Source organism: Miniopterus natalensis, chromosome 10 (genome assembly GCF_054644295.1).
Source record: "Miniopterus natalensis isolate mMinNat1 chromosome 10, mMinNat1.hap1, whole genome shotgun sequence".
NCBI classification, from domain to species: Eukaryota; Metazoa; Chordata; class Mammalia; order Chiroptera; family Miniopteridae; genus Miniopterus; species Miniopterus natalensis.
This window is the reverse complement of record NC_142090.1, coordinates 31,559,501-31,573,716: the sequence shown is the minus strand read 5'-3', so window position 1 is coordinate 31,573,716 and position 14,216 is coordinate 31,559,501. Positions and strand designations below refer to the sequence as shown.

Here is a 14,216-nt window from a genome sequence, read left to right as displayed (position 1 = left end):
GCTAATCTAATTCACCCTTTGTCTCAAACTATGAAGAACAATTTCAATAATCAACAAAAATTAAACATCTAAACTAAGCTATTTAGTTGTTAAGTCTTAAAATGCTTCTCAAAACTGCTAATTTTGTAACAGAATTTTTTCTGGATTTAGTCTTCATAACCAACCTATCCTGTGTTTTCATTTTCTGCTCCAGTATCAGTAACCTGTCTTGTTTAACTACTTTTATATTGTCATTGCTATAAAAAACATCAAATTTTTAATGCAGAAAAGTAGAATAAAGATCACCCATAATCTCATGACCTTGAGAATACCACTGTTACCAGATTAACATGCACTTTTATTTCTCTCTGATTAATTAATAAACTGCATGGGTTTACGTGATGAACTGTTTTAATCAGTTTGGCATATAAAAAATAAGTAAATTCAGAGACTAAATAAAGTGATGAAATTCGCTAAAAAAAAGATATTCACAAGTTAAAAAAAACAAACTAAATGGAATGAAGATCATGCTTCTATTCCTAACAACCTCCACCTTTACATTTTCTTGGAATTTTCACATGAATACCTTAAGTTTGGGAAAAGATGCCAAGCATAACAACATTCATTACAGTAATAGAATTATGTAACTAGTGTTACAGGATAATAAGAAGCTAGAAAAATTCCAGGGCAGGAAGAATGGGGAAACTGAGACAGGAAAGTTAAAACAAGGCCCAACAGTATGGGCAATTTGCAGCAGGCCTGCAAATAAGCCATTACCTTCCCCAGCCAAAGACACTTGAAAGCAAATGGTTAAAAGCCTCCGCAAATAAAGAATGAAGCAAAGGAGGGAAGAAGGAGAAAGAAAAAAGGGCAGTTCTATTTTTCACTCCCTAACAGAGAAGCCAGCAGTCTCAGTACAAGATAAAATTGCCAGGTGCTTCTTATGAACTCTGGGAAGACCACAACAAAATAAAACGGGACTTTGAGAATTAATTTACACTGATCCTGAAGATGGCGGCACTAGGAGAAGCAGCAAAGCGACCCCGCTCCCAGCCACGGGCTCAATTTAGTCCTAAAATCCTACATAACCAGCTTGAAAAAAACAGAGAAACACACCTGAGTGGACAGAGTGCGAGTGGGGAGCACTGAAGACACATCACAGAATCCGGTAAGAGAGGAGGGGCGTAGGAAGGGGGAGAACCCCTGAAGCCTGTGCAGGGCTCCGAGCCCGGAGGTTTGGAGACTGCAAAGCTCCCTCCCCTCGGGAGTGCGGATGGCATCCAAAAGCAGGGAACCCACACCCCGAGCGACGAGAGGGGAAGGAGCGCCCTGTGCACAGGGCAGAGGGACCCAGGGGAGCCGTGAGTCTGAGAGGCGAGGGCGCCTTCCTAGGAAACAAAGCCTCTAGTAGCCGCTGGACCGGCGTCTGGCGCTCGGGATGCCACACGGGGGCCCTCTGCCTCCCTGTGGGGCATTGTGTTGAGCCCCAGAAAGCACTGAATCTGCGTGGCGTGCAGGAGGGGAGGAGCCCTCACCACTCTGAGCTCCAGGTGCCAAGAGGCTGGGATCTGTGACCAGCCCTGAGTGGCGCCCTGGTGGCGCCTGAAGACGCTCCAGCGTGGCTGAGACCAGCAGTGCGGTGAGATGGGTGGAGCTGACTTTGGGTCCCCTCCCGCTGGGTGCCTTGCAGCAAGGTTGGCGGGACCTTGCAGGGTGGACTTTCTGCCTGTGTGTTGCTTTGTGCCTTTGAAAGTTTGATCGAGGAACGGGTTTTCACCTTCCAGGTGGCACGGCTGGGACAGACCAACGAAGGCTGGGATTGCAGTCTGCACAGTAGAGGGTCTGAGGGGCCGCCCTGGAGTGACCAGACAACCAGAGCTGAGAAGGGAGGGGCGGAGCCTGCCGGCCTCACATGCAGCTGGGACGACACACCCTAACAGGAAAGGGGCGGGTCCACTCACTGAAGCCCCATACACACCTGCAGGGTACAGTCCTGAGGGGGAAGGGAGAGCAGCTCACAGGAGGAATTTATAAGAATAAGACTCTCAGGGACTGTTGTTTGGGAATTGGAGGAAAACCCGAAAACCCCTGCTGGGGGCTGGGCAGGGAAAGGGCTCACCAGAATGTGTTCTTAATCGAACCCACTGAGCCCAGGCTGCTGAAACGGCCCATACAGAAAAGGCAACAGGCTGAAATCAATCTGAAGTTGCAGCAGGCCAAAGCCTGGGGAACTAGAATCAGAGGACAGGGTAGGGACTGAGGAGCTGCCGGTGGAGCAGAGACTAACTCCCGCAGAGTGAGCGCCTGACAGCGACACCTCTAAGGGGAGTGATACCGTGAGCTACACTAGCCACCCGGCACCCTAAAGACTCTACAGAAGACTCTGGAGCAAGACCAGGCAACTACAAGATTGCAAAATAGCTGACACAAGGAGGTGGTCCAAGAAGAGCCTCAGACCAACCATCTACCTAAGGACACCAAAGCCAAACCTAGACGACGCCTCACATTGGCTGATACACAAGCACCTCCTAGGAGAACTGAAATCAGCAAACACAACGGTGACCCTCAGACAACACAAATCGCCCAGAAAAAACTCGCCTGATCAACTACCTTTTTTTCCTGCTGTTTTTTTGGTTTTGGGGTGTTTTTCGTTTTTTGTTTGTGGGCTTATTTTTTCTCTTTATTCGTTGGGAAGAAAAGAAAGGGGAGAAAATTTGTTTTTTCTTTTTTTCAAATTTTATATATTTTTTTAAACATTTTAACTGAATTTTTTTTTCTTTTTCTCCTTTTTATAAAAGGATTTTGTCTTGCTTTGCTTGTTTTAAGTTTTGTTTTGGATATTTGCTTTGTTTTGTTTTATTCTTGCTTCTAATAGCAAGACTTTCTTGATATCCCTGCTTAACAACTGGGAATTTATCATTATAACCAAGTTTACTGCTTTCCTCTATAGTTTCCCCCAAATCTCTTACTGGACTCCCTCCCTGCCTGGGCTTTATCTCTCTCTCTCCTCTCAATCCATTCCCATAATGTTTTTCTTCTTTTTCTTTTTTCTTTTTCTACTTTTCTTTCATTCTTTCATTATTCTCCCTTCTGTCTTCCTGTCCGATTGTTAGTTTCTCTTATTCTCTTTATTGTATTTTTGTGTTCTCATTTTCAACTATTATCCTATTCCTATTCTCTCCCTTAATTTTTTGCTGGCCCTTCTTTCAGAATCTTTTCTCTGCCTCTGTTATCTCCCAGTAGCTTCTCTATTTTTTACATTTTAGTATATTATTAGTTTCTAAATTTTCGCCAGTATTAACAACAATATACATCTCTTTCTCTCTAAGCGTGACTTTTCTTTCTTTCTTTTTTTAGGCATTTTTTTCTTTTCTTTTTTCGTGTTCTGTGTGTGTGTGTGTGTGTTCTCCCTTCACTCTCCCAGTTCTATTTTCACGTCGGTTGTTTTCATTGTTACTGTCAACATATTTTGTAAAATACCTCGTTTCCTGGAATTTTAGTTGTGTGTTGGTCTGCCTTGCACCACCTGTACAACAGCTTAAACGTCGAGATTGGGGCTGAGACACAGCGAACCTGAGAGAAGGGTCCTCCCAAGGAGTGATCAACAACAATCTAGACCCAACCACAACAGGAAATCATAAAGAACCCACAAAACTGGCACCCACAAGAGGGACACGACTAGAGCAAAGAGCTCAGAGGTATAAGGAAAACACACCTCTGGGTTCCACTGGACCCACAAGATAAAATCCCATCCCACAAGATTGGGGGTCAGCAAATATATCTAATATATAGATACAAACACTAAGACCTACCAAAATCGGGAGACAAAGAAACCACCCCCGAATTAAAGAAAAGGAAACATCGCCAGAAAAAGACTTTGATGACATGGAGTTATGCAGAGTATGGATGACGAAGATGTTCCAGGAACTAAAAGAGACTCTAGATGACCAGATCGAGGATCTTAGCGAAAATATGAAAAAAGAGATACATACCATAAATAACACTCAGACAGAGAATAAAGAATGCTGTATCTGATGTCAAGAATGCACAGGAAGGAATTAAAAGCAAGTTCAATGAAGCAGAGGATACAATAAGTGACTTAGAAGACAAGGTAGAAAAAAATCACACAATCAGAGCAGCAAAAAGAAAAAACACTTAACACATTGTTTGAGGGTAGTTTTTATCACGCGCTATACCACCAGTCAACGTAAAATGTATAAATACATTTCCTGCATACAATGCGTTAAAAAGCATGAGGGCAGTCTAAGGGAGCTTTGGAACAACATAAAGAGAAAAAACATTCACATTATAGGAGTGCCAGAGGGGGAGGAAAGAGAGCAAGGGATAGAGAACTTGGTGGAGAAAACAATTGTAGAAAACTTCCCTAAGCTGGAGAAGGAGAAAGCCACACAAGTTCAGGAAGCACAGAGAGTTCCAAACAAGAGGGATCCAAAGAGACCCACTCCAAGACACATCATAATTAAAACGGCAAGGACAAAGAGAAAATATTAAGGGCTGCAAGAGAGTGACAAGCAGTGACCTACAAGGGAATCCCCATAAGGCTGACAGCTGATTTCTCAACAGAGACTCTTCAGACCAGAAAGAAGGGAGTGGCATGAAGTTCTGCAAGTAATGAAAAGCAAGAACATGCAACCCAGATTGTTTTATCCAGCAAGGCTATCATTTAAATTTGAAGGTGAGATAAAAAGCTTCCCAGACAAAAAAAGGCTAAAGGAGTTCAGTTCCACTAAACCAGCATTGCAAGAAATGCTAAAAGGACTGCTTTAAGAAAAAGAGAGAATAATGAGAGAAAGGTATATCAGGATAAAGGGGGAAAATGGCATTAAATAAGTTGATATCAATAGTAACCTTAAATGTAAACGGAATAAATGGTGCAATCAAAAGACAAAGGGTAGCTGAATGGATAAGAAAACAGGACCCAAATATATGCTGTCGACAAGAGACCCACCTGAGAGCAAAAGGCTCACACGGGCTAAAAGTGAAGGGATGGAATAAAATATTCCATGCAAATGGAAAGGGAAGGAAAGCTGGAGTAGCAATTCTTATTTCTGACAAAACAGACTTCAAAATAAAGACCATAACAAGAGACAAAGATGGTCACTACATATTACTAAAGGGATCAATCCAACAGGAGGAAATAACCCTTATAAACAGTTATGCACCCAATACAGGAGCACCTAAATATATTAAAAATTTCTTGGGGGACTTTAAGGGGGACATTGACAGCAACACAATCATAGTGGGAACTTTAATACCCCACTGTCAGCATTGGACAGGTCATCAAGACAAAAAATCAACAAAGAAATGCAGAACTTAAATGAATCACTAGACCTAATGGATTTAATTGATATTTACAGGACATTTCATCCCAAAGCAGCAGAATACACATTCTTCTCAAGTGCACATGGAACATTCTCAAAAACAGACCACATGTTAGGGCACAAGGCAAGTCTCTACAAATATAAGAAGACTGAAATCATATCAAGCATCTTCTCAGATCACAATGCCATGAAACTAGAAATCAACAACTATACAAAAACTCAAAAAAATTCAAACACATGGAGGCTAAGTAGCTTGTTATTAAACAATGAATGGGTTACCAAGGAGATCAAGGAAGAAATCAAACACTTCATGGAAAGCAAGGAAAATGGACAACAACCCAAAACCTATGGAACACAGCGAAAGCAATCCTGAGAGGAAAATTCATAGCATTACAGGCCTATCTCAAGAAACAAGAAAAAGATCTAATGAACCATCTAACACAACAACTAACCGAACTAGAACGATAACAGCAAGAAAAGCCCTGAGGAAGTAGAAGGAAGGAAATAATAAAAATCAGAGCAGAGATTAATGACATAGAGACTAAAAAAACAATACAAAAAAATCAATGAAACCAAGAGCTGGTTCTTTGAAAAGATAAATAAGATTGATGCACCTTTAGCCAGACTCACTAAGAAACAAAGAGAGAGGACCCAAATAAAATCAGAAATGAAAGAGGCGGTATAACAAATAACCCAACAGAAATACAAAGGAATGTAAGAAAATATTATGAGGAGCTATATGCCAAAAAACTGCACAACCTGGATGAAATGAACAAATTCCTTGAAACATACAACCTTTCAAAGCTGCATCAAGAAGAGGCAGAAAACCTGAATAGGCCAATAACAACTAATGAAATTGAAGCAGTAATAAAAAAACTCCCAGCAAACAAAAGTGCTGAACCAGATGGATTTACAGGCAAGTTTTACCAAACATTCAAAGAAGGATTAACACCTATTCTATTCAAACTATTCCAGAAAATTCAAGAGGAGGGAAAACTCCCAAACTCTTTCTATGAGGCCAGCATCATCCTAATCCCAAAAACAAATAAAGATACTACAAAGAAAGAAAATTACAGGCCAATATCCCTGATGAACACAGATACTAAAATCCTCACTAAAATACTAGCAAACTGAATCCAGCAATACATTAAAAAGATCATACATCATCACCAAGTGGGATTTATTCCAGGGATGCAGGGCTGGTACAACATCCGCAAATCAATAAATGTGATACATGACATAAACAAAATGAAGGACAAAAATCATATGATCATATCAATAGATGTAGAAAAAGCATTCAACACAATCCAGCACCCATTTCTGATAAAAACTCTCAGCAAAGTGGGAATAGAGGGATCATACCTCAACATAATAAAGGCTATATAGGACAGGCCTACAGCCACCATCATACTCAATGGGAAAAACTAAAACCATTTCCATTAAAAACAGGAACAAGACAGGGATATCTACTTTCACCACTCGAATTATTCAACATAGTACTGGAAGTCCTCGCCATAGCCATCAGACACGAAGAAAACACAAAAGGTATCCAAATTGGAAAGGAGGAAGTAAAACTCATTATTTGCAGATGACATGATACTGTACATAGAAAACCCTAAAGATTCCATCAAAGTACTACTAGATTTGATAAATGAATTGGCAAGGTAGCTGGATACAAAATCAACATCCGGAAATCAATGGCATTCTTATACACCGACAATGAACTTTCAGAGGCAGAGACTAAAAAAGCAATACCATTTACCACTGCACCTACAATAATAAGATACCTAGGAATAAACTTAACCAAGGATGTAAAACACCCACACTCAGAAAACTACGTGTGGGTGTTCTGAAAAAAGAAATAGAGGAAGATTTAAACAAGTAGAAGAAGATACCATGCTCATGGATTGGAAGAATTAATATCATTAAAATGTCCATACTACCCAAAGCAATTTAAAATTTTAATGCAATTCCTATGAAAATACCAACAGCATATTTCACAGACCTAGAACAAACATTTTGAAAATTTATATAAAACCAAAAAAGACCCCAAATAGCTGCAGCCATCTTGAGAAAAAAGAACAGAGTGGGAGGGATCACATTACCAGACTTCAAACTATTATTACAAAGCCACTGTAATCAAAACGTTCTGGTATTGGTACAACAACAGGCATACATATCAATGGAACAGAAAAGAGACCCCAGAAATAGACCCACGCCATTATGGTCAGTTAATACTTGACAAAGGAGGCAAGAGTATCCAATGGAGTAAGGATAGTTTCTTCAATAAGTGGTGCTGGGAAAATTGGACAGATACCTGCAAAAGAATGAAACTAGACCACCAACTTTCACCATACACAAAAATAAACTCAAAATGGATAAAAGACTTAAATGTAAGTCACAAAACCATAAAAATCCTGGAAGTAAACATAGGCAATAAAGTCACAGACATCCCACATAGTGGACTTTTCACTGATACATCTCCTAGGGCAAGAGAAACAAAGGAAAAAATAAACATATGGGACTACATCAAACTAAAAAGCTTCTGCACAGCAAAACAAAACAGCCTCAAAATACAAAGGAACCCCATGGTCTGGGAAAACATATTTGCCAAGGATGTATCTGATAAGGGGGTAATTTCCAAAGTGTACAAAGAACTCATAGCACTCAGCAAGAGGAAGACAAACTACCCAATTAAGAAATGGGCAAAGGGACTTAAATAGACACTTCTCCAAAGAGGACATATGGATGGCCAAGAGACACATGAGAAAATGCTCAACATCGCTAATCATCAGAGAGATGCAAATTGAAACCACAATGAGGTATCACTTCACACCTGTCAGAATGGCTACCATCAACAAATCAACAAACGACATGTGCTGGTGAGGGTGTGGAGAAAGGGGAACCCTAGTACATTGCTGGTGGGAATGCAGACTGGTGCAACCACTATGGAAAACAGTATGGAGGTTCCTCAAAAAATTAAAAATGGAGCTGCCATTTGACCCAGTGATTCCACTCCTAGGAATGCATCTTAAGAATCCTGAAGCATTCATCAGAAAGAATATATGTACCCAGATGTTCATAGCAGCACAGTTTACAATAGCTAAGATCTGGAAACAGCCCACGTGTCCCATCAGTAAGTGAGTGGATTAAAAAGCGGTGAGACATTTACACCATGGAATAGTATGCAGCTGTAATGAAGAAGAATCTCGTACCCTTTGGGACAGTATGGATGGACCTGGAGAATATTATGCTAAGTGAAATAAGCCAGGCAGCAAAAGACAAACATCACATGATCTCGCTTATACGTGGAATCTAAAGAACTTAATAAACTGATGAGCAGAATAGATTCAATGACATGGAAACATAGATGAGACTGATGAATGTCAGAGGGATGGAGGAGGGCAGGTTGGTGGAGGGGGAGAGAGTAACCAAAGAATTTATATGCATATATGCACAACCTAAGGACATGGACAATGATGAGGAGAGGGACTGGAGAGGGGGAAGGGACGGGGTGGAACGGGTCTTGGGGAGAAAAAGGGACATCTGTAATATTTTAAACAAAAATAAAATTTAAAAAAAAAATAAAAAAAGAGAATTAATTTACACCAAGATATTCAGCAAAAAAATCTTTGAAACCTAGGCAGGAGGGTATATAAATCCTTGAACCTGACCCAGGCACTCACTTTTCCCCATTAGCTGGAAAAGCCCATTTGTGCCTTGCTTCTTTAATAAATTTGCTTGCTTTAATAAATTGGCTTATCACAATGCAATCAACTGGAGTTTTCTCATTTAAATTCGTTTATATGAGAGGACAAGAATCCAGGTTAGTGACAGCCCTCTCCCTCCGACTTGGGGCTGTCCCATAACACCTCTCTGGTGTCTGTAAGAGATGCTTGTAACAACTAGGATTATGGAGGAAAAAATCATACAAAGACAACTGAAAATATACATGGCTCTACTTCAGTTCTCAATCAGACATGAAAAGCAAAACTAGCTGTTTCTTATTAAAAAGCTGTCTACAGCCCTAGCTGGTTTTCTCAGTGGTTAGAGCATCGGTCCATGGACTGAAGGTCCCCGGTTCAATTTGGGCATGTACCTCGGCTGCAGGCTGGATCTCAGCCCCACTTGGGGCATGTGCGGGAGGCAACCAATCGATGTGCCTCTCTCACATCGATGTTTCTCTCTCTCTCTCCCTTCCACTCTCTCTGAAAGCAATGGAAAAAATATCCTTGGGTGATTTAAAAGAGAAAAAAAAAGCTGTCTACAATTCTTATATTTAAAATACTTTTGATCTACATGGAGGTCATATTTTTAAAATTATGTATAACAAAGACAGAAAACACCTATATCTGCAAGCATATTTCCATTTCCATACACTCAATCTAAAAGACTGTCCCTTATCTACAAATGGCCGACACCAGAAACACCCCTTTTCATCACTACTGCTACACTTTCCCCTACCATTTCCTCTTGGCAACTACTGCAGATATCAGCACTGCCTGAAACGCTAACCTTTACCTCCAATTCTCACTTTACCCTTATACAAACTGACAAAGGATCTCTAAGTGGTGACAGAAGACAGGCAGTAATATGTAGAGAGGGGAAAAGAGGTAAAAGAGTCCATTAAACCTACTTGCTAGACTTTACCACTAGTCTATTCACTATCCCATACCCCAAGACTGCTCATTACCATCAACAAGTATCAGTTGCACAAATGGATTGGGAAGGATGGAGAGAAATCTTTTTCTGCCATAGCAGAAAAAAATCATTTTCATTCTGATTCCTGCTTCTTTTTCAACTCCACTACCAGAAATAGGAGAAGGAAAAATTATATACCCAAGCCTACATTCATTATTCAGTTCTCACTCCTATCCCTACTATCCAGCAAATATTTTGCCTTCTTCATTCTATCCCAATTTATTTCCTTCCCTGCAATCTCTTCCCAAAAAGATTGCAATCTCTCATATATAGCCTCAGCTCAGCTAATCATACCTATCCAATGGATTGCTATGTTCCCATCAATTTATATATTTTTACCTAACACAAATTCTAGGGTTACTTTCCTGTTTCTCATTTTCCCTCCCATTCCACCAACATTTGGAGTCACAATTAGCTTGGAATTGAGATGAAAAGACTATTATTCCCATAAAGTATGTACAATGCTAATGATGTACTATCCAAACTTCAAGCAAGTTATTTCAATATTTTTGGAAGGAATTAGTTTAGATCACCACTTCAAAATCTGGCTGAGAAATTTCCAGGCCCCAATAACATGGATTCTGAAAATGTACATCTGAAATGGAACGCAGAAATTTTCTAAAAGGCACTAAGATGAGTGTACTGATGCGCCATGCCTGAGAATCAATAATAAATGCTAAGGGCCTTTCTAGTCTAACATTCCAACATTCTAAGCTGGAATTTGCACTCCATTGTCTGATGGAATATTGTTATAAAAGGACTGTAGTTTCCAGTTACTGATATTAGAGATTCATGTATGTTACTAATTAAATGGGCCTTTTTAAAGCACGTAAGCACCATTTATTATTTTATGACCATAGCTGACTTGCAAATGAACATGTAAAATAGATGTTCACAGACTGGGAACCATGAGTATTATAATAATAGTAAGAACTCAAAGGAAAACACTAAAAATTATTTCTTTGGAATTATGTTCATCATCAGACTTTTTCAGATTTTCTTCAAGTCACAAGTAAGATCTGACCTACATATCAGAAATAAAGGTAGGAAGGCATGCTCATTAGGATCTTTTATTTTGCTAGTTCACTGATGGGGCTTTGTATATTTATCACTGGAATAAAGCCTAGAGAAGTCTAGATCATTGGTGAAATTCAGGGCATTAAGTTACCTAAAGAACAGTTCTCATTCAAAGGTTTACAGACTGCCAGGACTTTACCTGCCCAGAAGCACACCAGATCATTCACTTATGAACTACATGTATCTATTCTAGTTCTAGTAACTTCTGACTACCAATTCTCATTATAAGCAAATGTCCTCTTGGTTAATAGTCAAGCTTATAGACATGTTTCAACATATGGAAACTAAGCAAGTATAAACAGCACTTGAAAACATAACACATTAAAACTGTGTTAATTTAAGTGAAACCTATTCATTTATGAATCAATGAATAATAAAATTATTACAAAAAGATAAAAATGGAAACTGAATTATATGCTAGTCATTTTTCTTTAAAAGATGTACTTCCTTAAATTTGTACAAAATAGCATTATAAATAAAAGTGTGTTCATCTATTTCCTCATTTCTCCAAACATAAAAATATGTACTGAATGCCATTATGTAAGTGCATTCTCTGAATATCAAGAACGATGCAATGGTTGCTATGGTAACTACTCAATTTACTAAATAAATTGTGGGTTGGCGTTTAAAGCATTCTTTTAAAAAACAAATTTCAACATAATTATACCCAATAAGTCTCTATTGCTATTTGCTAAACAATAACAGTGGGCCACCTTTGAGATTATTTAAGCAGCTATTTAAAAAGCTAGGCTTCAGTTGCTAAGAGAAGAAAACTTTTGACTTTAAAAAGTTTGAAAAATAACACACATCAACTATATTCAAAGGAACAAAGACACTTAGCTTTAATCTTCAGCAACATGACCTTAGACTGCTGTTTCATCAACTCAAAATTTTGCTTCTAATGCTAAATTAAGTATGATTAACACTTAATTGCCAACTTTTCAGTTTACAATTAAGCTAAATCGAGAGCAAGTAGAATTAAACCTCATTTTGTTCTTTAAAATTTCTCCTGAGCATATGAAAAAACTGGGAATTTGCCGTCAGTGTATTATTATAAAATAGCTCTGTAAATAAGCCTATACTTAAAAATGCCAAGGATAACTGTGGACGGACCCCAACTATAAACACTCCTCAGGCACAAGCAAAGCTACTAAGACTTCTTCCTTTGCTTATGATTTCCCATGGGAGGGTTCCCAGCTACAGTTAGCTTCTCCAGGGCATGTGTCTTAGGGTTGCTTATTCAAAAACTAAGCTCTATTTTGAGAACCTACCCCAGATCTCTTCCACCTCTGCCTAAATAAACACTAAAATCAAACATCTGAAGTATAGTAAGTGGGCACCGTGAAGTACAGTTAGCTAAAAGGCCTGCTAACTTCGAAGCCCTGGAATCCAAGGAAGCTCGGGCTAAACCCGTAGGAATGAAGTTCTTAGGAAGGTGATCTGACCCGGCAGCAATCAAATAAGCTGGTCAAGCGCGAGAGAGACGCAACTCGGACTTGTTTCAGCCCGTCTTTCAAATGGATTTTACCTGCCATCGTGTTTTACCTTCCCGTCTCTCCCAACGAGCGACCTCCACTTCCTGTATGAGGGTGTGTTTGTGTGTGGCGACAAAAATCTCAGCACTCGGCTAGGGGCTGGGCATTGGAAGGGGTAGAGACTGAGTTCTTACACAGGCCTGGAACTCTCCAGATGGGCCCTCGAAGAACGGGGTCCGGGCCTGGGCGAGCGGCACTGGCAGGGGCTGACATTCAGCTCCTTCAGGTTGTAATGGTGGTCCCCTGGCGGGAGGGTAGAGGTGACAAAGGGCTGCGGGCGCTGATGCCTTCCCCAGCCCCCCCCCCCCCCACCCCCGCCCCGCTTCCCCGGCTGAGTTCACTGTTTACCTTCCCGGTACTTCTTGCGGAGCCGCCGGTGGACGCTCTTCACCACCCCGGACAGCTTCTCCTGCTCCAGCTTCCGCTCCTGTACCCGGAGCGGAGGAATGCTCAGGGGTCCAGCGCCGTGTCCGCGAACAGCGCTTCGGCCGCCCACCCCAAGCTCCATATCGCCGCCGCCAGCCCCCGGACCAGCGAAGAAGTCGGCCAGACGAAGGAGGTGGGGAAGAAGGCAGCAGCGGAAGGAGGCAGCACAGCTCCAGCCCCAGCTCCAGTACCGGCCTGAGTGGGAAAGGCTTACCCAAACGCACAAAGCTGATAGGTGGACTACGGAGAGCTGATGGAAACTGAAAAGGCCGAAGGCCAATACGGAGGGCGCCCTGGGCCGGGGCGCACTCGGTTGTTAAGGTAGGGGAGCAGCTGAAGGAGGCGGGGCTGACAAACTAAGAGCTGAGAGAAGGTGAGAGCAGTAAACCACACTGCTCCTCTGCTCGCCCCGCCCTTCCCCTGATTTTGTGCGCACGCGCCGTGATGAGGCTGAGGGAAAGGGCTGTGGGCCACGCGCTTGCGCGTCCGAGTTTGCTTAGTTTGGGCAACATTCTGACTTCTAGTTTTTCACGTCTTTCAGCCTGACCCCCTCCTGTCAGTTATATTATGCTGTGATGAGGCTAGGGTCCTCTGAGTCCACGCCGTACCTTGTCACTGGCTTTTGATATGGCTTAGCAGCACTGGAATTTTACTTTTTAAAAAAAATTTATTTTTGTTGGAAGTATTACAGATGACCCCCTTTTTTCCCCATTGATTCCCTCCACCCCCGCATCCACCCCACCCCCAGCCTTTCCCATACCAATGTCTGTGTCCATAGGTAATACATATAAGCATATAAGTTCTTTGATTAATCTCTCCCCTCCACCGCCTTCCCCCTGAAATCCCTCAGCCTGTTCCATGCTTCTATGTCTCTGGATCTATTTTGTTCATCAATTTATTGTATTCATTAGATTCCACAAATGAGTGAGATTATGTGATACCTGTCCTTCTCTGACTGGTTTAATTCACTTAGCGTAATACTCTCCAGTTGCATCCATGCTGTCCCAAAGGGTAAGAGATCCTTCTTTTTTACAGCTGCATAGTATTCCATGGTGTAAACGTACCACAGCTTTTTTATCCACTCATCTACTGAAAGGCACTTGGGCTATTTCCAGATCTTAGCTATTGTAAATTGCGCTGCTGTGAACATAGGGGT

The 14,216-nt window shown here is 41.1% G+C and overlaps 1 protein-coding gene across 2 annotated transcripts in view; it reads right to left on the bottom strand.

Annotated features, from left to right (window-relative positions):
• Window positions 1-13,221, bottom strand: part of SAMTOR (S-adenosylmethionine sensor upstream of mTORC1) — a 196,612-nt gene extending 183,391 nt beyond the window's left edge. Inside the window, exon 1 of one of the 2 annotated variants that reach the window (XM_016204591.2) lies at window positions 12,983-13,221. In XM_016204591.2, the coding sequence (XP_016060077.1) occupies window positions 12,983-13,142 (160 nt within the window). In that variant the 5' untranslated portion in view covers window positions 13,143-13,221. Of the gene's footprint in view, window positions 1-12,768; window positions 12,863-12,982 lie in introns of those variants that run through there. The other variant, XM_016204592.2, reaches the window with a different exon arrangement.
• Between the last annotated feature and the right edge of the window lie 995 nt (window positions 13,222-14,216).